The 25,649-nt window shown below is 52.4% G+C and overlaps 1 protein-coding gene across 1 annotated transcript in view; it reads left to right on the top strand.

Annotated features, from left to right (window-relative positions):
• The first annotated feature begins 5,176 nt into the window (after positions 1 to 5,176).
• Positions 5,177 to 25,649, top strand: part of MINDY4 (MINDY lysine 48 deubiquitinase 4) — a 100,388-nt gene continuing 79,915 nt past the window's right edge. The window contains exons 1-5 of the mRNA XM_037041201.1: positions 5,177 to 5,379; positions 9,469 to 9,588; positions 13,151 to 13,386; positions 16,519 to 16,768; positions 21,555 to 21,985. Coding sequence (XP_036897096.1) covers positions 5,317 to 5,379; positions 9,469 to 9,588; positions 13,151 to 13,386; positions 16,519 to 16,768; positions 21,555 to 21,985 — 1,100 coding nt within the window. The 5' untranslated portion in view covers positions 5,177 to 5,316. The remainder of the gene's footprint in view (positions 5,380 to 9,468; positions 9,589 to 13,150; positions 13,387 to 16,518; positions 16,769 to 21,554; positions 21,986 to 25,649) is intronic.

Genomic DNA, 25,649 nt, shown 5'->3' with positions numbered 1-25,649 from the left:
GCAACATGCTGGTGGGTGTCAGCAGCGTGAATGTTCCAGGCCATGCTCCGAACATGCCCCTCCCTCCTGCGCAGAAGCAGCCCAGCCTCCTTGGCTCCTGACCCTCCCTTCGCAAAGAAGAGGTCTGGGGGCCTAGCACGTGACACTGTGTTTCTTGGGGCCCATCCTGCTTCTCTGGCCTCTCGGCCGTCGAACCCACCAGCCACCCAGCCTTCCCAATCTGGGCACATCCCTCCTGTCCCTGTTCCCACTACCTTTGATAACAGGTGTCTCTCTGCCAGGACTAGCAGCCCCGTCCCCACTGCCCTGCCCCCAGCCCGTCACCCCTTGTTGGGCACCTCTGCCCGTGGAAACCCCTCTGAGCCCATGCCCGCCACTTTGGGAGCCCTTGCTGACTCTCAGTCGTGCTTATGTCCCTGTGCCTGTCCTGGCTGTGCCGTCTCCCAGAGGCACCAGCCACACACCCACAACACAGCCCCACCCTCCGCCTGAGCATCCTTGTCTTCAGGACTAAAGAGAAGCCCAGAAGTTACCTTCTCTAGATGCCTCTGACTTCCTAGGGATCCCCCAGCCCCTCACTGACCTCCTGACGGAGTCCCCCAGCTCTGAGAGCTGGAGCCCACCTTCCAGGCACTTCTGACTGAGCCACAGTGTGTTCGGTCTCTGGATGCCAGCAGGGTGGGGCCTCTCCTCTGCTCACAGGACATGCACTGAGTTAAAGTGGAAAGAGTGCTGACAATGACCGACACTTCTAGCATGACCTTGGGCCAGGTGCTGGACTGAGTACTGAACATACATCAACTCATTTAGCCTCCACTATCACCTTTATTTTGTATCCGATGAAACAGGTGGAGAGAATGAGCTTAAGTGGCCAGGTGTGCCTACCTGAGTGTCAGGGGAAGGATTGAATCCAGGCAGCCATGCCTTTGACCTCTACTTTCTATGCTCTGCTGTGCTAGAGTGATGGGAAGGACTCCTGAGGGCTGAGGTCTCCAGGGACACTTCCTGGAGCAGGGGCCCCATGACTAGTGACAATTTGCTGATTGGACAATGGCTGCATGAGAGAAGTGCTCGCTTGTGCAGATTCTTGTGTTGATATCGTCATGCTCCGGCTCTGCCTAGACAGAAGTAACTGAGGCCTGTTCCCAGCCTGGTGGAGCTCGCAGGCTGGTGGAAACAAGCTGACATGTCAACAGAACCTTGCAAAACCACATGGCACCAGGCAGGTGGTGAAGGGGGGAGGAAAGATGGTTCTCAGTGGAGCTATGAGCTATCTGGGTTTGTAGGGAAGAGGAGGTTCTACAAAGTATGGCCACAGCTAAGGCCAAGGGCATGCACAGCAGAGCAAATGCACAGGTAAAGGCCCTGAGGCAAGGAGGGCTGCGTAAAGCCAGTATGGCTGAAGTGTTGGGATATGCCATGGGGTGACCCCTGAAAAAGTTGGAGGAATCCTGGTTATGGGCCTGTCTAGAGTGGAGGGGTGAAAGCGGAGGTCCTTTTTCTTCCTGAGTTCTAGCCTCCTTGGCTGAAGCCCCCATTTTCCTTTCTTGGATCTCTAGATTTCCTGATATTTTAAGCTCTGATTTGGTTCCAGCAGGACGAGACCTATTCTTTGTGGACGCCAGAACCAGGGAGAGGGCAGCCACATCCAGAGGAGGGCTTGAGGACCCTCCAGATGGGCGGGCTTGCAGCCCATTGGAGATAGGGAAGCCTAGGGTCCAGCATGTATGTAGGTCATGCCTCCAGAGCCAACAGAGCCAGCAGCACCAGTGACAGGGCAGCAGGTGGGCAGCAGGCAGGCAGCTGAGCCTCGTTTGGGAAAGGGGTGTGTGGGTCCTCAAAATCCTAGATCCAGCTCAGGGCAGGTTCAGTTCCAAGAATGGAGAGGACAGGACCAAGGAAGTGAGTCACTGAGGGGAGAGGGTGGTAAGGAAGAGAGCTGCAGAGATGAAGCGACAGAACAAGATGCAGACAAAAGAAGAGCACTATTTAGGAGGTACCATCAAGTAGCCTGGCTGCCCAGGTGCAGGGGAGCGTGTGAGAGAGGAAGGAGTCAGGGATGGAGGCCTGTCCTCACTGAGATGGACACGTGGGGAGGGGGAGCAGGTCTGAGGATGGGGAGCCTGCCTTTGAACCTGCTAAGTTAGAGAGGCCATAGCTCAGGCAAGCAGAGGAGGGCAGGAGCACAAGCAGAACCGACAGGCAGACAGTGGCTCTCTGGTGGCCTTCTAGAAGGAATGGTGATTCTTGGATGCTCCTAATGACATATCAGCAGAGGAAGGAGAGACCAGCAAGCCCAGGGTAAGACAAGGGGCGTGGGGCACATTTTCTTGGCAGAGTGCTGGAGCCCCCCTCCCTCTCTCGTCTGGAGACAGGAGCCTGAGGGGACACTCCAAGGCGTGTCCAAGACCCCTGTGATTCCGGGGAACAGTCAGAATTCAAGATGCACCCCTCACTCCTTGCTTCTCACAGGGTGGCCCCCGCAGCAGCAGCAGCAGCCGCAGCCGCACTTGGACGCTTGTTGGGAGTGCGGAATCTCAGGCCCTGCTGGCTCAGAATCCATAGCTTAACCAGCTCCCAGGTGACCCCCACGCACACTGGTTTGGAAATACCTAGTCTTTGGGGCCCTAGAGTGCCCAGTGAAATCCAGTGTCCAGGACCCACAGAGGCAGGAGCGTTCTGGTTTCATAGTGGCCCTTCCTGTCCAAGAGTTTCCCGATTCCTCTGGGTGTATGAGCTCACAGCTCCTCCACTGCCTGAGGCCTGGCAGAACCTCCATAGGTCAAAAGGGCCAGAGCTTGGAGATTTCTTTTCTAAGGAAGCCTCAGACATAGGTCTTTCTCAGCACTTCTGCCTAAAGCTTTCTGCCCTGCCCTGCCCTGCCCTGCCCTCTGGTGGTCTCAAGGAAACATAGCCATCTCACATGACCCCACCTCAGCAGCCAGGAAATTGAGATTTAAACACCCTTGTTTTAGAGTTCTAAGTTTCCAACATGCCTCGCTCTAGGGTCATAGAAGTGAGTATTCCCTTTTCCAATACACTAATCCTGTGGCTATCCGCAGATGTTCTCTGGCTCCTGTGTGACTGTGGAGCACCCTGAGACATGGCTCCAGTCTTCACACAGTGTGTTTAAGACCAGGAGGGCTCTGAACAGGGAGGACTGGTAAATGTTTCACGACCAGCTGTAAAAAGACAAGAAGCAAACATATATAAAGAAGTGGGTGATAGGCGCTTTATGGAGATTGCCACTTCCCATGGTGTAAATGCTCCCACCACAGTGGACTGCAAGCTCCCAGTGGTCTAACAACTGTGCCCCCAATTCCTGAAAACGTGACCCCTGGCTGAGCACACCTCTGTCTCTAAACTAGGGCTGGCAGGTTTAGCAAATACAAAGACAGGGTTCCCAGTTAACTGAATTTCAGATAAAACAATGTCTTAAAGCGTAAGTGCATCCTTACATTGCATGGAACATACCCTCAATGAATACTCATTGTTCATCTGAAATGCAACTCACACTGGGCGTCCACAGTATTACCCACCCATTAGAGAACATTTGTAGCTGGAACAGTGGGGGCTCTGGTTGGAGAGCAAGTTGTCTCCTGCAGCTCTGCCTTCCATTCCCGCCATCAAGTGCTGTCACACAGGACCAAGTGTCCCAAGGCACCATCGCTCCATCCAGGGAAAGATGCCCAGAGATTAGCACATGATCTTTGGTGTTATTTCCTCGGGAGCCTGTGTAGCATGGGGCTCTTGCTTCCCAAGTGTGACCGCAAGAGGAGTTTTAGATGGGTGCGTAGCTTTCCAGCTATGTATTTGTTTTAATGTATGTCAGAGATTTAATCAACACACCCAAGATGTGATTTTGTGAGTAGTACTGCCTGGAAACACTTTCCTTGTAAAAGAAACTTAAACATATTGTGTGTTGATTAAAGATAATACTTCATAAGTAACAGTACAGGTGCTGTGGGCTGAATCGTGACCCCCAAATCCATGTGTTGATGTCCTGAAGTTCAGTACCTCAGAATGTGGCTGTACTTGCAGACAGAGCTTTTAAAGTGGCCTATACATTGAAATGAGATAGTTAGGGGGGGGTCCTAATCCAGTATCCGGTGTCCTTTTAAGAAGAGGAGATTAGGACACAGACATGCACAGAGGAAAGGCCATGCGAGGACACAGGGACATGACCGCCATCTACAAGCCAAGGAAAGAGGCCCCAGAAGATTCCAAGCTTGCTGACCCCCTTGCTTTGGGACCTTTAACCTCTGGAACTGTGAGAAAATATGTTTCTGTTGTTTAAGCCACTAGCCCACTAGTACACTGGGAGGTGTGCCGATGGGGCCAAGATCATGAAGGGGGCACCCAAGCCACTGGGTCTGAGGCAGCTGGTACTGGGCACAGGCATGGGTTTGGCTGACAGGCAGCTTTGCCCGTTCCTAGCTGTGTGACCTTCAGCAAAATCTAAAGCTTTTTGAATCTCAGTGGTTTTTTTTGTTGTTGTTTAATTTTTAAACACTAATTTGAAGAGAGATGGGTGGGGGGGGGAGAGACAGAGAGAAATTCATTGGTTAACCCTTGTATGTGCCCTGACTGGGATCAAATGTGTAACCTTAGTGTGTCTGGGACAGTGTTCTAACCAACTGACCTAGCCAGCCAGGCAGGACTCCATGTCATGTTTTGAAGAAGGGAGCCAAAACAACCCTCTTGCCTGGAAGTGGTAGGATTAAAGAGGTGATAATGCATGTAAAATGTTTGGTGCTCAATAACAAACAGTCTCCTTATGGGAATGCAGGCACTAAGTGAGGAGGGAATGCTCTTTAATTTCAGTGCTGAGTAGGCAGAGGCCGGGGCTTCTAGTCCCTCGCAGTCCAGGCCAGACAGGGCCAGTGGGTCTCCAGTGACCCCAGGAGCCAGCTCGGGTCTGCCAGTAGACCTCTAGGGGCCACCTGCCTGTGGGTTTTCTCTCCCAGGATCGAGGAGGCAGGTACTTCCCCATTGCCCATCTTGGGAAATGGGGACTAGAATTGGATCAGTGACTTGTTCTAGGCCGTCAGGGTCTGAGTCAGGACCCAGGTCGGAGCCCTGGGTGGGCTCCTGGGCGGCTCACGACTTCTGCCTTGTGGGAGGTGCATCCCTGCTGGCAGAGGGAGTTCCAGTTCAGAGGATGCCCCGCCCTTCCCACCCGCCCTCTGAGCTCCAGGGGAAGGGGCGGGGCCTCCAGTGCAGGGAACACGTCGCCACGGCAACGCGGCCATACTGGCCAACCGGCCCGGGGGTCTGGGGCTGTGCGGCCGCAGCCTCGTGGGTAGGGCAGGCAGCATGGACAGCCTCTTCGTGGAGGAGGTGGCCGCCTCCCTGGTGAGGGAGTTCCTCAGCAGAAAGGTACGTAGCGTGCCCTCCGTAGCACGGGGCCGTTGCTCTAATTGGGGGCACCCTGGGGGCTTCCCTGCAACCTCTGCCATTTCAGGGAGGGAGACCTTCCCCTGCCCGCTGCCTGCCCGCTGCCTGCCCGCTGCCTGCCCGCTGCCTGCCCGAGGTGACCGGGCAGCAGCTCCGCTTTCCTGGGCTGGCATGAGGGGACTACACTTCCCAGGACCGCTTTCTGTCCCCGCGCACTTCTCGAAAGCAGGGCCCACCGCAGCCGCCCTCCCAGGGCTTGTCCCCTCCTGGCCGGCGGTAGTGGGATGTGGCCCAGGGACCGGGTCCAACGCCTTCTCCCTGACGAGCCCAGCCTAAGACTCTCTGCGGCCAGGAAGAACTGCCCCAAAAAGGAAGCCTGAGGGGCTAGAAAAGTTCTCAGACAGTCAGACCCTCCAGTCACGTTCATCATCAGCTCAGTCGTCGCAGTGGGTTTGTTTTTAAGTTCTGTTGACAAAACTCTCTTGTCCCAGGAGAGTTTTTGGAATGATCTAAGGTTGGGGAGGTCCTTGGCTCTGCTTTGCCCTGTCGGTGGAGGTGAGGGCAACCCAGGAAAGAGGTGGCTGGGGGTCACGGGGAAGGAGAGCCTAGGGACAGCACCCATTACTCCTACACAGTGACTGAAGGCTGGCTACCTGCCATGTGTCTTGGGTCCTCGTGGTGTCCTGGAAGGCGGGGCAGTGGGCACTGGTCTGGGATTAAAACACACACACACACACACACACACACACACAGAGTAAACAATGTTTTGAATGGAGGAAGGGGAAGGGCTTGGAGTCAGGGCAGTTCACTTGTCCACCACTAGCTAGCAGCATGAGCTTGGGCCCACTACTCACTGCCTCGATTTCCTTACCTGTAGCAAAGGAATGAGACTTTCCCTTGGCAGATTAATAATGAGGATTAATAATGATATATGGGCAGCTCTTCAGCATTGTATGGTGCACATAGTAGGTATTCAACATTGTCTTCTCCCCATCTCTGATGGGCACCTGTTCTGAAAGTCTTTGTTTGCTTTTTAAACATGTATTTTTATTAAAACACCTTTTAAAGGCATGTGGTTTCATTGTATCTGCTTTATTTTCATGGGTATTTGACTTTTCATCACCCAACCCCAGCAAGACATTATATTATCAGTGACACACCCTGGGAGGTTGACCCCTGCTGTCAATTTTTAAAAGTCTGGTCACCAAGCAAAATTCTCAGAGTTTTTCTCATGCCTTTTCTTTTTTGAGTACAAACAGATTCCAGGGTCCTCACCTGAGATCCAAGGCTCCCCTTGATCTCAGCTTGCCAGCCCAGGCTCACTTCTAGCTTCTTCCTCGTGCTCTTCTTCCCTGTTCCAGCCAAGTCTCATGTCCTTCCAGACGTCTTTTCAGGTTAATGCTCACTGGAATGATGGGCTCATCTTGTCTGGTTTGCTCATGATGGGCATGTTACATTTTATGCACCCGCCTTTCTCCCCTGACAGATAGGTACACAGAGCTGACCCCTGAACCTCGGCAGTTGTCTGGTTCACCTGGCTTCTTCGCCCATTTTTCATTTGGGTACATTAAGGCCCAGAGAGAGGAAAGGGGCTGCCTACAGTCTCCCAGAAAGTCACTGAGAGCTGGGACTTCAGCCCAGGTTGACTGCTTTTTTCATTGACTTCTGCCCCAAGGCAGAGACCATGAACTCCCCATGGGGCTTAGCACAAGGCGGGCCCAGCAATTATAATTACCAGAATCCCCATCATGGTTCAAGGTACCTGCTCAGTGCCTGTTTGTTCTCTCAAGTCCTCGTAACCGTCCTGTAATACTATGACAAGAGTAGGAGGCGAAGAAACGTGCCCAGGGTGAGTGGGGCAGACCTTGTCACCTTCCTTTGTGCAAAACCCTCCCTGAGCTTCCCATTACAACTGGAGTGAATTCCCAGCGAAGGTCTCACCGGGGCCTTCAAGGCTGGGTTGACCCGCTCCCTGCGCCCCCCTCGGATCCCATGCCCTGATTCAGCGATGTACCCAGCTACACTGGCCCCTTTGAACTCACTGCGTGTGACCTCCTCTCAGGGAGAGTCCTGACAGTATCTTGGTGACGTTGGGATCCACCGAGGTGATTCTCCTGCTGCCTAAACCTCCCAGTCCATGGCCCCTCCTGTGGTGACCAGTCCCATCCTATCCTGCCACCCTTGCCTGCGACTGTGCCTTAGATTTGTCATTGCCAGCACTGCCCTTTCCATAATCTCAGTTCCAGGTACCCCACCGTCCTCGTTTCCAGCTTACCCCCCACCCTGGAAGTCCAACATGAACTGTTCTTCAGCCTCACTGGCGTCTCCTGCCACCGTGTCAGAGCCCCTCAGCCCTATGGAACGTGACCTCCAGGAGGGCCAGGACTGTGATCTGTTCCCTCTGCCCCCAGCAGCTAAACTCGTGGGTCGGTGGTGGTTCCCTTCATTTCACAGATGGGGAATTAGAAGACCGGAATGAGCATGGGGTGATGCTCAATGGGTAGCTGACCATCTAAAATTGTGTTCTTCATCTTCATCTCTGCTCTCCCTGTTTGTCACCACAGTCGTGCGTATCAGCAGCCGCCATGCTGTAAGCTTATGCCTTGTTTATGGCCTGCTTCCTCATCAGATGTCGGCCTCATGGGACATGGGGGGACTCCGCCTGTTTCTTTCTGTATTTCCTGCCTGAAGAACAGCCTGGCACATAGTAGGTGCACTACAGATGTTTGTTCAGTGAACGAGGATTAAGTGGGCCTGGTGGGCCCGAGGACTTCCTAATGCTGGAGGGCATTCTTGTCCACTGCCCGGTGATTTTCAAATGCCAGCATGCACCACAATCCTGGAGAGTTTGGTAGAGGTGCTGAGACTGGCTGATCTGAGCTCTTCACCGCTGTCACCCGGCGGCGGGGGGGGACCCTCACTGTGGAGTTTCCAGCACTCAGAGGGTGGGAGAGCCACGGTCAAGCCCAGGTGAAATGCTCATGCTCGCTTTCCAGCCTCACCTCTTCTTCCAGGTGACTGTCCCTAATGCTCGCAGGAATGTCCCTACCTGTTCCCAATCCGTACAACCTTTTCTCTCTGCCTCACTTTCCTGCCCGCACCCAAGGCTTTCTTTTTATTCTCTTTGGTTCAGGGTTGTGTTCATACCTCTTGTTTCACAAGTTCTCACCTCAGTGCATGGCTGACAGCAAGTTTTGTCTTGTTTTCCCGGCAGTGAGAGCCTCCACTACAAAATTCTGAACACACAGGACAGGGGAGAAGTCGGGGCCTGCCTAGCACTGAGGTCTGTGTCTTTCCAGAGTAAAGGGCCCTCGTTATGCCAGGCGGAGCTGTTTGCCAGGCATCTTGGCCCCGTCCTCCACCATTGGAGGATCAGCATGGCCTGGAGCTGCTCCTTGTGGAGCAGCGGGTGGCCAGAGCTGCCGTGATTGGTTTTAAGGAAGAAGCCAGGCTCTAGGGGAACAGCACTTCCCCCTGCCAGAGTGTGTCTCAGCTGGGCCTTCTGGGGGTTTACGTCTGGGTGAGGGAGGGTGGCTTGCTGTGGGCCAGGTCCCAGCATCCTGACTCACACGGGCTGTGCCCATCAGAAGCCCCGCTGATGATTCCGCTGTGTTGCCTTGGGTGAGTCAGCCCTGGCTCCCCATCTGAGAAAGGGAAGGAATGAATATTGGCCTTTTGTGTATGTTTTTTCTTTTGGTTGCTTTTAAAGCTTCCCATTCTGCAGCCCCACATGAGGGCCAAACCCAGGGCTCCTGAGCCGTACTTGGGTGAGTCAGTTACCTGAATTTCCCTTTCTTCTTCTGTGAAATGGTCTGACAATGCCAGCCTTACCTTGCTCAGCCCACGGGGCTGTCGTAAGATTTAGAATATTAATTATGAAGATGATGTCAAGTGTGAAGGATACATAAAAATAAATTCTCCAGTCAGAGTTTGGCCTTTGCAATCTCCCTGTGAGGCCAGCAGGGTAAGAATGGTCCTAATAAACACCAGTGGTCTGTTGTTCGTTCCCATGTCAGACACGGAGGGTTTTGATTTAAAATGGTAAATAATGGTTGGGATTCCTCCCCTCAGGGCTTGAAGAGGACGTGTGTGACCATGGACCAGGAGCGCCCGCGCACTGACCTCAGCATCAACAGCCGAAACAACCTCCGCAAGGTTTTGCACCTTGAATTTCTCTACAAGGAGAACAAGGTGTGTGCTGTTACTGTGTGACGTGGTGTTCTGGAGCCGAGTTTGGCCACGCTGAGGCGCGCACGGGCCCTGCCAAGCCCTCCGCGGTGGGGAGCAGCAGGGGGGCCGCACCTGCGGTCAGGGAGAAAGAGACCCAGGAGTGCTGATGACTCCCGAGTGTGAGTCACATTTCCAGCCTCAGCCAGGCCCCCTGGGCTGCCCCAGAGGCATGCCGCGCAAGCCCCGCTATGAGACTCACGTTGAACCCAAATCTGTAACAGTTGTTCCCTGTGCTCCCTCCTCCCCGCTGAGGCTAATTTTAGCCAGACTTTCCTTGAGAATATAGTATACGGTTACACTAAAATTTTCCATTCCCTGTCCGCCTAAAAGTTTCCTTCTTCAGCTCTGAGTACTATGTTACTCTTTAGTTCAGGTGCAAGCGAAGCTTGGGTTCAGCTCCCCCGATGCATTGGAGTTGAGAAGGGGCGGGGGTGGGAGAAGCTTCCCTGGGCCCCCAGCCTCAGCCCCCCCAGCCGCATCACCAGCGTTCACGGCGCCCTATAGTTCTCTTCCCTTGTGCTCATCAAGGGTGTCACAGCGTATCTGTGCGGTGGCTTTGTTAGTGTCCACCTACCCTGCTGTGGAGACCACAGTGGGAGGTAGGAGATGGCGTCTGTTAGGTTTGGTTTTGTGTCCCTGTACTCACCATGTTGAGGGTGACATGGCGAATAGTCAGCATGCATTTCTGGGTTATAGGATGGATGGACAGACAGACAGACGGATGGATGGACTGACTGTCTGGGGGATGAAGCTGCCATTGGGGCCTAACCGCTGTCTGCTGTGAAGACAGAGTCTCTACTTGGGTTTGAGGATGGCTCTCCAGCGTGTGTTGCCTTGTGGTGGGGCACGGTGTCAGCGTTGGAAAGAATCTGATAACCATATTGGTTAGCATTTATCATGGTTTTTTAAAACAGGCAATAAAATATCTCCTGCAGAAGTTCAGTATGGAAAACAAGGACCGGAGGCAGTCCTATTTGAGGGGGAGGTGAGGGCATGCTGCCTCCCGGGCCTTCGGGGCAGCCCTCCAGGGCAGAGCTGAGCAGGTCTGAAGCCACTGGTAGAATGGGGATGCCACCAGGGAGGGCCCGAACCGGCCCGGAGAGAGGTGGCCTTGCCAGGGCCACACAGTCAGTTATGAAGAGGGAGTGAAGCTGCAGCCAGACTGGTTCCGTCCAATGCTGGTAATGGAGCTCAAGCTTCCTTTAATAGTAACTCTCTTCTCAAGTGAAACAGTAGCAGATTGGGTTGGTGTAGGGGTGGGGCACCCCCGCCCGCTAAGGCTGTTTCTGAGACACCTGGGGGACCCCAGAATAGCTTGGGAACCACCCATGGGCACATCCTACCAGCCCAGGGAGGGACTTGGGTAGGTTTCCTCCGTAACGTGAAGGAATTCCAAGCAAACCTATGAACCTCAGCCAACTGGTACCAACCTACAGGAATGTTCAGGAGGCCAGAAGGAAGACCTTGTTCTCTGCTCTGAGGAGAAAGGGCAATGGCAGCCAGGTGATGTCCTCTGGGGCCTGGGGCGACAGGTGGGCCTTTCTGTCTCCTGTGTGCAGTCAGCTGAAGTCCTGTAGGCTGCTGCGGTCCCCGGCCTTCTTGGCACCAGGGGCAGGTTTGTGGAAGACAGTTTTCTGTGGACTGGGTGGGGGGTGGTTTCCGGATGAGGCCAGGGCACCTTCAAGCTCACCTCCTGCTTTGTGGCCCAGTACTGAGGCCTGGAGGTTAGGGACACTCTGCTGGCGAGAGGCACCTCAACCAAGGCAGCAGATACCCAGAAATCCTCCATCTGCTACGTTTTGAGGCAGGAGAGTAGACTGTACATTTTAGGAACTTTTCTCCCCAGGGAGTGAGACGGCTCACCAGAAAACACGATGGACCATTCTGGTACAGTGGGGTGTTTGATATACGTGCGACTTTACCTAATTTTCTAGATATATCTTTCCCATTCAAGTTATTTTTGTTTTTTCACTATAATACAGTCTCTGTAAGGTAACTATTATCTCAAGATACTTAAGATATTTTATTAGGTATTGATAAGTACCTGATTATTTGATTTAATCAGTAGTTATTTGCTATTATACAATGACTTGGAACTTGTATTTTACAGGAAAAATACTTATTAATCTATTTACTGCATAGTGACTTTGGCATTCATACAGAGCTACTGTGATTCGAGGGAAGCCCTGAAATTTCATGTTAGTTCCAGTAACTTATCTTTTTCTATGAAGTATATGATAGGAAATGCCTATATACTGGGTTGGCCAAAAAGTTCATTTGGTTTTCTCCTTAAGATGGCTCTAGTAGTGCTCAGTTGTCTTTAACTTCATTTGAAACACATTTTTTAGATTGTGTTGTGGCCCCAGAGTTCTGCTGTGTAGGTCAGGGCAATAGGAAGGGGAAGGACTGGACATGTCCAAGGACTCCCCCCACGCTGGGCTCCCCCCAGGCCGGGCTCCCCCCAGGCCAGGCTCTCTGTTTGGTTCTTCGTTGTTCTGATTGCAGAGTCCCCGAATGCCCATGCCTGGCTGCACTTCCCAGGGGCCTGGCGTTTCTGGGTAAGCAGTGTGGGCCCTGGCACAGTTACGTGGCCTGGCCCCAGAGGCCAGCCTGGGGGCTTCGGCATGGACAACTCCGTCTGTTCACATTTCTTAGGGGAATTTGAAAAGAAATCGGGCTCTAATTTTTGTGGTTTTGGCTTTGTGAGACTCAACAGAGCTTGGGGATGTGTATTTAGAAATTCTCCTAAGATAATATTTGGTCCAGTCAGGGTTGGGCAATGCTGATTTTATTCACTTCCAAAACCGACTACTGAAGTGTTTCATTGTATCTTTTTATTTTTTTAAGTCTGGGGTGTAAACCAAGTCAGTCCCGACCACCTCTCTGTGTTGTTTGCAATAACCTGCTGGTGCATGGTTCCCGAAGTCCCCAAGTCCAAGGTCAGATGCAGGCTGCACCAATGAAGGGAATATTCAGGCCCCAAATATTTACAGACTTTGGAGTCAGCAATCCCTAAGGGCTTCATTTTTTATTTTTTAAAAGATTTTTTTTTATTTTTTAGAGAGAGGGGGAGGGAGGGAGAGAGGGAGAGAAACATCAATGTGTAGTTGCCTCTCATGTGGCCCCCACTGGGGACCCGGCCAGCAACCCAGGCATGTGCCCTGACTAGGAATCGAACTGGCGACCTTTTGGTTCACAGACTATTAAAGTCTTCATTTTTTAAATGAAAGGGTATATATTTTACAGAGTTATTCCTGGGAGTAAAAAGCATGAGCAGATCCGAGTTGCACTTGGACCTCCTCGCTTACCCACGGGAGGCTAGTCCTCTTAGGGTGGAGGTTTTTGTCCTTGTCTCTGTCACAACTCAGCCCTTCACACTGGATTGGCCGTCAGTGGCCATCTCCTCGGAGTGTGTGACCGAGAAGGTGATAATCTCATGTGAAAGACAAGGCATAGCCATCTTTACCGCCCTTCCTGTGAAGCTGTACTTGCCATTAATGATCTTTTTTCCTTCCACTGATAGGCAAAGGAAAACCCTCTAAAGACAAACCTCGAACTCATTACCAGATACTTTCTGGATCACTTCGAAAATACTGCTAACAATTTTGCTCAGAAAGCACCAATGCCTGCACTCTCACTTCCAAAGAAAAGCGACAAATTACCACTGAGATACTCAGAGACCACGCTGGTGAATATATATGACCTTGCAGATGAAGATGCGGCATGGAGAACATCGCTGTCGGAGGCGAGCAAAGCCAGGTATCTTTTCTGTTTACACTGTGGGTTAGTTTCCCAATGCCGCTGTAACAAATCACTATGAACTCAGGGGCTGTAATAGGGTTCTCCAGAGAAACGAAACCAATAGGAACCAAGAGGATGTGTGTGTGTGTGTGTGTGTGTGTGTGTGTAAAGAGGGCAGCCCAGCAGGCTGGTAACTCAGGCAACATTTCTGTGCTACTGCCTGGGGCAGAGTTGCGTCTTCACTGGGAGGCCTCAGCTTTAGCTCTTAAGGTCGTCAACTGTTGAGCGAGGCTCACCCAGGTTATCTAGGGCGATCTTTATATCACCTGATCGGAGAGGCTAATCTCGTCCAAAAAACACCTTTAGGGCAATATGTAGGGTAGTATTTGACCAAACAACCGGGCACCATAGCTTAGTTGATGTACAAAATTTAACCACTGTGGTCTCTTAAATCAACTCAAATTTGTTACCTTGTGGTTCTGGAGGTCTGAAGCCCAGAACCAGTCTCACCGGATTAATGGCAAGGTGTCAGTGGGGCTCGTTCCCTCTAGAGATTTCGAGGGGAGAGTCTGTTTCCTCTCTCTTTTTTAGCTTATGGTGGCCACCACCTACATTGCTTGGCCTGTGGCCATTTCCTCTGTCTTTTGGGCACATCACTCCCCCCTCTCCCACTACCGACTCTGACACTCCTGTCTCCTCCTGACAAGGCCCCTGCGATTCCGCTGGGCCCACCCAGATAATCTAGCATAACTCCCCACCTTATGATCTTTAGCCCATCACACCTGCAAGGACTCTTCTCCACATAAGGTAACGTGTTCCCATATTTCCAGGGTTGAGATGTGGGCATCTTTGCAGGGCCATCATTCAGCCTTGTGCACCCTGTGCTCTCAGAACCCCTGTTTCGGAGCACTGGTGCCTTCCTCCGGAGGCCGTGGGGACGGGCCACTGGGTGATGGGGACGCTTATGACTTAGAGTGTTTAACTTTTTAAAGTATATTTTATTTATTATACTATTACAATTGTCCCATTTTTTCTCCCGTTTGTCTGCCTCCGCTCTGCACCCCACTTCCCACCAGCGTTTACCCAACTTAGTTCATGTCCGTGGGTCGTACATGTAAATTCTTTGGCTTCTCCATTTCTCATACTTTTCTTAACCTCCCCTTGTCTATTTTGTACTTACCAGTTATGCTTCTTATTCCCTGTACCTTTTCCTCCATTCTTCCCCCTCCCTCTTCCCACTAATAACCCTCCATGTGATCTCCATTTTAAATTCTGTGATTCATAAAGTTCAGGGGCTTGTTTTATTAGCATTTATTTATTTTTAAATATTTAATTTATTTATTTCTAGAGAGAGGAAGGGAAGGAGAGAGGGAGAGAAACATCAGATTCTTGCATGCCCCAACTGGGGGCCTGGCCTGCAACCTAGGCATATACCCTGACTGGGAATTGAACTGGCGGCTTTTTGCTTTGCGGGCTGGCACTCAATCCACTGAGCAACACCAGCCAGGACTTATTAGCATTTTTTAAAGGCAATAAAACACTGGGGAAATGGAAAAAATCTGAAAAATAAGGCCCTAGGAACTCTTAGAAAGAAAATGAATTGGCATTCCTGATTGAACCTCAGTTGTTTGGAAAACCATCCTATTATAGCACCACCTTAACACCCCACATGAGGCCTCTGAGAGGGAGCCTGGCCTCCTGGGGATGGGTGTGCTCCTCCAGCCTGTCCAAATGCATTTCTCTTCCCCAGGGGAGCCAGAGCTGGGGATGCAGGTGTCAAGCTGCCAGAAGGTGAGAACCATTAAAACATTAACTCAAGGCTTAAGATGTGCAACTTAACAAGGGTGCAATGAAGAAGATGGTTCCTCCTTCACAGACACATACTGCCTGGGAAGTGAAATATTTCTGAAATGATAAAAAATTGCAATAACGTCTTTGAAGCACCCAAGTTCCACCCAGTTGCCCAAGCTCAAACTTGCCTGTTATCCTTGACTCCTCCTTGCCTATTGGTTTTGCATCTTTGAGTCCTTAATGAGGGTAAGCTCTGTCCTGCTTCCTCTGGAAGCCCAGGTCTTACCCCTCCTTTCCGGGACTCCAGTGGCCTCCTGGAATGCATCCTGGACCCAGGGCAGCACGAGCCTTCCGAAAGCAAGTCTGCCAGGCTGCTGTGCCACTGAAAGGCCTTCAGTGTTCCCCGTAGCTCTTAGGATGAAATCCAGACTCCTTAGGCTAACTCACAAAGCCCTTTCTGTGGTCAGTCCCCACAGCTCACCCAGGCACGGGTATCTTTTACAGGCTTCTGCTAGAACCTGGGGCCTTCTCCTACTCACCACCTGCCTGCCCTTCTTTCAGACTCAGCCCTTCTAGATTTCCCCAGGCTGGTTCCAAATCCTTCCTCTGCTTGACATACCCCCATCATTACGCATGTGCCCACTTTTCTCTCGTGTGGCCCAGTGCGTGGTAAGTGGCTGGCACAGCAGGTGTCCATGTGCCGTCTTGCCCCAGTCCAGTGCAGAAGGCAGCTGGCCCGCATCAGGGGAGCTGGCTCTGCTCGATCACAGGTTAAGACCTCTTTACCCGGGTCCCTGTCTCCTTCTCATTCTCGTTCTTTCCCCCTCCTTGCTGCTCTGTCTCTCTCTCTCATTCTTTCAATGCCAGGCAACCCAGAAAATGAAGCTGTTGGCATGCCCGACCTTACCCTTCACTGCACCATTGGGAAGGCTGGATTTGCTGCCGTTCCCAGTGGTGCGCAGCACGACTGGGCTCTGTGTGTCCTGGTCCAAATGGAAGGGCCGCAGTGTTCCTCCATCAGTTGGGTCTAGAATAAGAAAGCTCTTTCTAGTGGAGCTTGAGCTTTCTAGTGGAGCTTGAGCTTTCTAGTGGAGCTTGAGCTTTCTAGTGGAGTCCTGTCATGAGTCATCAACTCCGATTTTCTTTCTCGTTTCCTGGCCTCCTCTTGTAGGCCAGAGTTGCCCTGATGAGCAAGTATTTTCCATTCCTTACCTTGAACGATGAAGCACAGGCCAGCTAGAAGTCTCCACGGATCTGTGAATGGGCTTGTGAGCGCCTGCTGAATGTGCAATTTATTATCGTCGTCAGTGATTCCTTTTGAGGAGTCTGTTTCAATGGAAATATTCCCCTTTTTTGCAGACACGACAATCACGATGGGGATGTACTTGGTAATTTGGTGTCATCCAAGAGGCCCCCACACAAAAGTAAGCCGGCGCAGGCCTTCCCGGTTGAAAGCCCTCTGGCTGCGGCCCCCGAGTGGGAGAAGGTGGACAAGCTCCCATCGTCAGAGCCATCCTCTGACACGAAGAGGGCGGGAGAGAAGACCAGGACGAAGCCTGGCCTGATTGTCCGAGGCATGATGGCCGGGCCCACCGCCAGCTCCCCACAGGTTGTTGCTCCTTCCTGTCAATACGAGAGTGGAGAGTGGGAACCAACCGGCATTCCCTTGGGGCACCCCACAGAGAGCCCAAGGGCACCCCCCTGTTCTCCCTGGCTCTGCTGTCAGCTCCTTGTGGGAGCTTGGGCTGTCCTCGTCCCCTTCCCTGCCTCAGTTTACCCGTGACGCCAGTGAGGCGGACGCTGTGGTTGTCTGTTGCTTTGCCGAGTGAGAACACATCTACCTAGCTTTATCTTTGCCATTCAGGAGTGGGGGAACTCATCCAAGCCTGGGGAACTTCTTTTTTATTTTTTAAAACGTGATACTTAAAAGGGAAAAAGAAATGCCAATCTTTGTGGTTTTATTTGCTTTGATTAAAAAAAAGCATTCTAAATATTGAACATTGTTGTTTCACAGTGTCCCTTAAGGAGGGCCTGTGGTAGGGTCCCATGAGGTGCGGAGACTGAACCAGCTCCGAGAACGAATGTCCGAGGGCTCTGTAAAACAACACACTGAGACCCAACACCCACCTGGAAGTGTCAGACAAAGCAGGTGCCTGAGCAAACCAAAACTCCGTGGTGTGTGTCCACGGCCAGTGTGTGTCACCTCTGCTCTCCTGTGCCACCCAGTTGGGTGTCCACAGCGGCTGTGGGCGCTGGTCTTACAGAAACCCTGCCTGTGGAAGATGCAGAACCCTCCCTGCCTCTGCCCCCGTCTTGTGAGGTTTTTGGACACTGTCAGTTTCTGTTGGCCGTGGTCGCATTTGTTAGACAGGTATCTCAGGCCCCTTCGAGCTCTGGGGTTCCGTGGCTCTGAAATGGTTGTGCCGTAGTTCTGGTGGCCAGGTCAAGGGAGGTGAGGGTCTGCTGCCTTCTGTGGGGTTCAGGCCACACCTTGACACTGTGTCCTACCCCAGGTGTCTTGTACTTGAAGAAGGACATTCATAAGCTGGACTATGTCCAGAGGAAAGGAACTAGGAAGGTGAAGAGTTTGGAGGAAATCAAGAGATTTGGGAGTATTTATTTCATCTTGGGAGGAGAAGGCTTGTGGGAGGTGGGACATAACAGAAGAGAGTTCTTCCAGCCTGGAGGTAGGAATAGCGCCACCCCAGGGTGGTGAACGCGTGGCTTTCAGGGGACTACTCCACGCCACTGCCCGCCTCTGTGCCCGTGGCAGACATCCCCAGTCCATCTAGTGCCCTTGTTCTTTTCAAGCCTGGATGTGCCTTCAGAGCCTTTGGCACTGTGGGCCGCTACTCTGGCGGACAGGCTGGAGTGTGAGTGAGATGAGCCCCATCCACCGTCTGTCTCGAGCATAGGCTGTGAGCCCCGGATGGCCCAGGACATGGTGCCTGGTCTTCTGTCGGACTTGGTGAGCAGGCTTGCTAGGTGGCTCCAGGGAGCACAGCCAGGGCTGGAGGGTGGCCTGGGGGAGCAGCTCTCAGTCAGAGCCCCCCAGCAGTGGNCCCAGGGTGGTGAACGCGTGGCTTTCAGGCGACTACTCCACGCCACTGCCCGCCTCTGTGCCCGTGGCAGACATCCCCAGTCCATCTAGTGCCCTTGTTCTTTTCAAGCCTGGTTGTGCCTTCAGAGCCTTTGGCACTGTGGGCCCCTACTCTGGCGGACAGGCTGGAGTGAGTGAGATGAGCCCCATCCACCGTCTGTCTCGAGCATAGGCTGTGAGCCCCAGATGGCCCAGGACATGGTGCCTGGTCTTCTGTCAGACTTGGTGAGCAGGCTTGCTAGGTGGCTCCAGGGAGCACAGCCAGGGCTGGAGGGTGGCCTGGGGGAGCAGCTCTCAGTCAGAGCCCCCCAGCAGTGGGAGGGGCCTTTCTGGAAGGAACTAGGCCCTTTTGCCTGGTTCCCCCTCTGCTGGGTGTACCCCAGGCAAAGCCAGGTACCCCCTCTGCTGGGGGCATTGTGGAAGGGCTTTCTGTCTAGTGTCGAGTTTAGAGTCCAAAAGGGTTTTGTTTGTGTCTTATATCTGTGGACATTTACTGTATCAGAAATGAAAACTGATCGCTTCTTGGCCTTTTGGCTAAGATCAAGTGTGGGAATTAAAACTGAGAAAATAAAGATTTACCTGTTAAATCATTAAAAATAACAGTAGTAAATCCATTACATTGAACACAAATAACATATTTAAAAAACCCTGTTTTTCCCAAAATAAAAAAAAATAGTGAGGTAAGGAGCACTATTTTACATTTTTGCAAATGTCTTTCATGTCTGGCTTCGTAGAAGACTGTCCAAGTCTCATACTTGCTTCTGCATTTGGTCTGCTGCATTACGGTATTTTGCTTGAAGCAGATGGAGAAAATCTGGCCTCATGCAGAGATGCACTTGGAAGAAGGAGAAGTATTTTAATAGTGATTTTAGCAAACCCGAGGTGTCCCTGACCCTGCACCCACCCTGGGCCAGTTGTAGTCTGCCCACGTGGACTCGGAAGACACACCGATGAGCTTCTCTCCGTTTCTATCAGCCTGACTTTTACTTTGAATGAATTCTTTACCACTGTCGTTTGGGAAATGTTGGTTTACCGAGTTATCTTCCAAATATCAACACATTTCCTTATACAAAAAAAATTTTTAAAAAGGCACATCTCCTGGTGTTGCCACCCAACCCATCAGAAAAGTTTTTAAGTGCTGAGAAGTTCTCAAGCTCACAGTGACAGATCCCAGTTTCCCCAAAGAGTAGTTTTTACCTGAACACTTTATTCCCTTGAAAGGGACAGGCTTCATGTATTTTTCAGAAGTGCCCGCCAGATCCCCAAGTCTGTGTAACTGTAGCTGGCCTGCACAGTGGTCTCGTGAAAAGAAGTCGCCGGTCCAGCTCACAACTCAGACCTGTGATGAGGGCTTTTCCTTGAGACAGGCGTCATCCTGTGGGTGAGGCAGAGTGCTCACACACGTCTGATTTTGTCACACAGAGTGTTAACAAGACGGGCACTGTGGGGTCACAGCTGAAGAGAATCAGTAATGCTCATGGATGAACTTGGACATTATTGGCATCGGCATTTTCCTTATGCATTTTCCTTGCAAGCACGGTGAGCACCGAGGGCGCCGGTCAAGTCCCTGCCTTGATTCCTGCTAAGGACCAGCAGCAGTCACACCCCCACTGCGCGCGCCGACACAGAGAGAAAGGTCCATCCGTCACGTTGTTGTTAAGGAGGTGGCTTTCGGCACCCAGAAGGATTTGGGGACCCCTAAGGTTGGCTGGCTGGACGCCCGGGTCCTGCCCTGCCGTGGCAGCCCGATGACGGAGTCTGGGTGGTGGAGGCCCCTTCACAACCGCTGAGGGTGATGGTTGGTTGCATCAGCTTTACCACCAAGAGCTTGTCTGAAACTTCATCAGTTGTCTTGTGCGCCTTCTCTCTGGGGCGTCTGGATCCGGCAAAGGATGGCGAAGCGTGGGCAGTTGCAGAACTTTCCCAGGTTTCCTGGAAGGTGCTTTGTGGGCCTGCGTGCCCCTGGGCCATACTTTTTGATTGTCCCACAGAAAAGAGCAAGACTTGCTGGATATTTCATCATTCACCACTGCTGGGTCGGCTCTGCACTTGGGAAGGATGAGTAAGAGGCCTGGCGCCCCGCCCAAGGCCAGCGGTTGTGTCTCCTTGGGAACAGTGACTAATGCTTTCCTTGAGCTGTGGCAAGGGGTGCCTTGAGTGTCTTTTGGAGGAGACTTATGGTGTCTAGTAACTTCCGCTAGGCAAGAGCACCACAGAATTAGCTCCTCTTCTTCCAGCACAGGCTTTACCATTTAGCTCAGGACGTACTCTGGAAATGCCGAGAGCTTCCAGAAAAGCCTGGCAGGTGTATTTTTGTCCCCTACCTCCACAGCCAGGATTGGTAACAATGCGACTTAACCATTTCATCAGTCGATCATGAATATAACAAAGGACATACCAGTTGACTCCTTTGGAATGCCTTCATTTAAAAAACTAAGCAAATCTCGGTGCCTACTAGGTGAGGGTCACTGAGCCGGGAGCTGTGCGGACACCAGAGATGAGTGAAGGGTGGTGGTCGACACTCCTGGTTTGTGGTTGGGGGGAAGGGCCTCAGTGGAGGTGCACAGCAGTAGGAGCATTCCTGAGCTGATGTGGTGGGGCTGGCCGTGTGCTGGGACCTTCTCTGTGCGGGCCTCGGCTCTAACCCTCTCCACGAGCCCATGGGAGACGGCACCACGGGTCCCTGGGCCCTGCTCCAGAACCTTTGGGCATGTGTGTTCTAGAATTCATGAGTTTTTTCTGGAAAAGAAACACAGCACATAAACCATATGCCATATAATGCCTGCAGCTACATGGTATGTGGTCTTTGCAGAACAAAAACATTTACACGTCTGCAGCTAAACCTGAATAGTCACACTTAGGAAAAGATTAAGTAACCTCAAAGCAGTTCAAAGGATTTGTTACAGGATTCCAAGAGAATCTGTGCTCTGAAATTGCAGACAGTGGTTTGTGGACAGGTTGTGTCAAAGGGGAGGGAAGTGAGGGACAGAGAAGTACCCTAACTTGCCAAGGGGATCCAGCTGGTGGGCAAGGACCCAGGAGCTGGATCCCAGGCCTGCCCCTGTCAGGTGTGGGAGAAGGGCCGTGGCGTCTCCTGCGGTTTACGCAGGTGGGGTACGGGGATGAATCCTGGAAGCAGTAACCTTTGAGTATCCTGTGAAGGAGGGGGTAGGACTTTAAGAGGAGGACCTGGGGATGGGGAGGGAACATGGTGGGCAAATGCTTGAAGTGGCATGAAGTATGCTCCTGCCTCGCCGAAGGGATTGCTCACTGCGTTTGTTCTTGTCCCTTTCAGGACTCGCTCCGCAGGCGCTCCCTGAGGCGGCCTCTGGTCTTGAGTGGCATGACTCTGCCCCACGAGGAGGAGGAGGGCTGCAGAGCCCCCGGGCTGCCCACCCACACCCCGGCCTGTCCTGCCCCACAGGAGGGCCTGGCTTCCAGCACTGGCTCCACCTCCAGGATTCCCCCCGGCCAGCTCAGTGAGCCCGCCACAGAAAAGCACGGGACCACACCTAGCAGCCCCCTTTGCCTACCGAGCCAAGGGCTGCCACAGAAGGGGAGCGGCAGGGGCAGAGGTCTTTCAGGGGACAGCCCCACCATAGACGGAGGCCCAGAGGCCAGCGGGACACCCTCGAAATTCTCCTTGCCCGGTGGGAATGCCAGGACGACCCAGGAGAGGCTGGAAAGAGCATTCACCAGGCAGGGGAACCCCCTCCTGCCTCTCAGGTGAGCATACCGGGCCCAGGTGATGGCTCTTCCTCGATAACTGTCCAAATGGCTCCCCAGGCTCACTGAGCAAGGCGTGAGGCAGGAAGGAGGTCACAATCACTGTCAGGGAAAGAGCAGCCCAGAGAGCATACGCCTGTGGGGGCCTGCTGGGGACGCATCTCTGGCCCCTCTCATGTCTTCTCCAAGCCCAGAACACTTAAGCAGGTAGCCCTCGTGCAAACTTGTGGCGACACAGCCAGGCTGATGTGGTGGGAGAGATGCTCCCCAAGGGAGGCTGGGGCGGGGCTGACGAATCAGCACCCCCGGGCTCCTGCCGGGCTGTTTTTTCACCCCATTCTTCTTCTTGCACAGTAGACCTGAGTGATTCCTGCGGTGATTGTTTTGCGTGTTAAACCATCCAACATTCCTGGAACAAATCCTGCTTGGTCTGGATGGATGGTTTTTTTTACAGATCATTGCGTTCAATTTATTACTATTTAGTGTGGGTTTTTGGGAAGGAGGACTTGGTGAACTTCCTTCCTGGCACCAGCCTCATCAGGGCCTGGTGTCTAGGGTGGGCTGGACGCCGTCCCTCCTTCTCCTGGTCTGCGCCAGAGCTCGTGTTGGGCCACTGGTGTTTCTTCCTTAAACTCCAAGAAGAATTTACCAGTGAAGGCTTCTGAGCATTGAGTTGAAAGATTTTAAATTATGGATTCAGTTGAAAAAATTTTAATGTCTGATTTTCTTTTTTTTGTGTCTATCTATTTTGCAAGTTGTATTTTTCCAAGGAATTCTACCATTTTTTCTAGATTTCAAATTTGTTGGTGTGAAATTGTATAAATGTAATATCCTCTTATTATAACTTAAAGGCTGTGTAAGCTTCGGGGCTGTCTCTATTTTCATTCCTAATACCGGTAATTTGTGTTTTTCCTGTTTTTTGACTAGTCATACTAGAAGCTGATCAATTGTATACAATTTCAAAGGGCTAATTTTTGGTCTTATAGATTTGTTTTCTACTTCATTGATTTCCACTCCTACTGGTATTCTTCCTTTCATTCTACTTTCTTTGAGTTTAACTGGCTATTATTTCCTGTTTTATCTGTAGGGATTTTCACAAACTCTTGTTCGTTGCTGTTCTGTCACAGTGGTCTTCTCCTGTTACATTGTTTAAGGGTGGACGTTTCCCTCTGGTCAGTGCTTTGTTTGTATCCCATGCGTTAATAAGTTGTATGTCCATTTGCTTCTGCTAAAGTATTTTCTTATTTCCACTGTGATTTCTTCTTTTGACCCATGGATTATTTAGACAGGTATTGATTAATTCAAAACATTTAGGGTATTTTTCTGGTTGTCTCTTTGTTTTTGATTACTGCCATTTTCACTTGGGTTATATCTACTCTGTACGATTTCAATCCTTTGGTATTTGTTGATACTTCTTTCTAGTCCAGTCTGGAGCTGGACAGACTTCTCCACCTCACCTCACCTCGGGCCCAGGGTGGGTGACCTCACTGGGTCACACGGCGGGAGGGGCCAGCCCCTGAGGGGGCAGCTCACTGCCGGGAGGGGAAAGGATGCAGCTGCGCTCCGTTTTCTCTCTTCCCCAGGTAGCCACTCGGGTAAGTCCTTAGGGTGGAGTGAGCGAAGGGGAGGAGGTGAAAGGTCTGTGTGAGGCGGAGGCCAGTGGAGCTCCCTCCAGACTCCCAGAAGACACTGGGAGCTGAGAACAAACACTTGTTGACCTAGATGCAGCTGTCACCCCCATTTTCCAGAAGAGGGAAGTGAGGCACCGAGCACTGATGGGCCTGTCAAGGATACCTCGGGATGCAGGCCTAAGGGCTCGCAGTTCGGGGCGTGGAGCTCGGGTTGGATTTCAGCTGTCTGTCTCCTGAGGTACCTTGGTGCTGTGCACTTACTGCGTAACTGCATGCAGCACCCTCGGTCTGAAACCAGGGCCACAGTTCCTCCTCTTGCTAAATCCAGCTGCACCCCCCCTGCCCTTGCCCACCCCTCCTTCAGTCCTCTCTGCCCCCATTTATTTCACTCAGTTCAGTAAGTGTGGGTGTCAGTCCTAGTGTGTATCGGATCCTCTGAGCTCCCTGGGGTGAGAGAGACGTGTGCACATGTGATTCTTGTAAAGCGTGACAAAGGATGGTGAGATGCCAACAGCGCCGGCTTGCATGTGTGGCACACGCTCCCCTGCTCAGCCCTAGTGAGGCTGGAGGAAAGGCGGACACATGGAGCCTTCTCGAGGCCTCGCAGCATCAGCTCAGGGCCGGCCGTCAATGTCACACCACGGGAGGGGCGGGGCTGGGGAAGCCTGTGGTCCGTTGCTTCCCGAGGCGTCAGGGGACTCGAGTCTCTGCAGTCCGGCTCTTCCACCGCCCGTCCCTCAGTGCTACTCAGTGGCTGATGGGACTCCTTTTCTGCTTCTATTTTTGTTTCTTATATCCTTTGATCTTAGAAGATGCTTAGAATACATGTCATCTGGGTTTCCACTGTGGGGGATGTGACTGTTTGGGGCCTTCTGTCATTTATTACTGGCTTGACAGGGCCGTCACATGGGGTTCTTCTCACGATCAGTGGGAACTTCTGGGGCTCTGGCCCTGCCCTGGGTGGTCCCGTCACCCTTGCCTCGTTCTGCCTCCTGCCGTCATGCTGTGTCGCAGGCAGGGCCTTCCTGTGCGTGTCTGTGCACCTCACTGTCACTGCCCCCAAACACATACACCTGGCCCAGAGTGGGCCTTCGAGAAAGCTCAGGTGCAGGACTGAGCCCATGGGAGAGGCGATCCTTTGTGTACCTGTCCCCGTAGCTGGGCCTTCCATGCCTGGTGGTTCCCCGTGTTGACAGTCGGGCTGGGGGCGACCTCACTTGTGGGCTTGCAGCCCCCTCCCTGGCCATGCTGGCCTGTCTTTTGTCTGAGAGTCCCTCAGGGTGAATCTCTAGATTTTCTGATGGCCACACAGATGGACCCTGCATATTAGGGTCTGATGGCTAATATGCAGACGGATTTTCTGCATATTAGCCCCAAACATCTCACACTGGTGTCAGGCACTAGGAACTGGCTTCTTATGTTTCCCAGGTGGGCACGGGCTCACAAGCTCCAGCCATGCGCTTTTCACCTGGTTCCCCTGGAAGCACGGGGGTGACCATGTCAGGAAGTTGAGAAGGGCTGTCAGCCTCCTCTGGGGATTCAGCCCACAGTAATGCCACAGCCTGGGTGCTGGAGCCACTCAGCAAATTCTTGTCCCCTCAAGTGGCATGAGCCATGGGCCCTCGGGGGCCAGGAGCACCAAGGGGGGTGTGCTCGTGGCACAGATGGGGGTGCTGAGGCCCCAAGAGGAGCAGGGGCCTCTCCCAGGTCAGGCAGTCCCTGAGTTAGGGTCAGGTACCAGGTGGCCTGACGGTGTGGGCCAAAATGGGGGCACATTTGTTTTCTGTTACTTGTATAATGAATTACCATACACTTGTTTGAAAACAACACAAGTTTATTATGTTATAGTTCGAGACGGCATAGGTCAGCACTGGGTCTCCCTGGGATAAAATCAAGGTGTTGGCAGGGCTCCGTCCCTTCGGGAGGCTCCAGGGAAGAGTAGGTTTCCTTGCCTTTTCAGCTTCCAGAGGCTGCTCACGTCCCTTGGCTTGTGGCCCCTTCCTCCACCTGCAAAGCCAGCACCGTCAGGCCAC

This window comes from Sturnira hondurensis, unplaced genomic scaffold, assembly GCF_014824575.4.
Source record: "Sturnira hondurensis isolate 20B ecotype Veracruz unplaced genomic scaffold, ASM1482457v3 Scaffold0002840, whole genome shotgun sequence".
Lineage (NCBI taxonomy): Eukaryota > Metazoa > Chordata > Mammalia > Chiroptera > Phyllostomidae > Sturnira > Sturnira hondurensis.
This window is presented reverse-complemented; position numbering and strand designations above follow the sequence as displayed.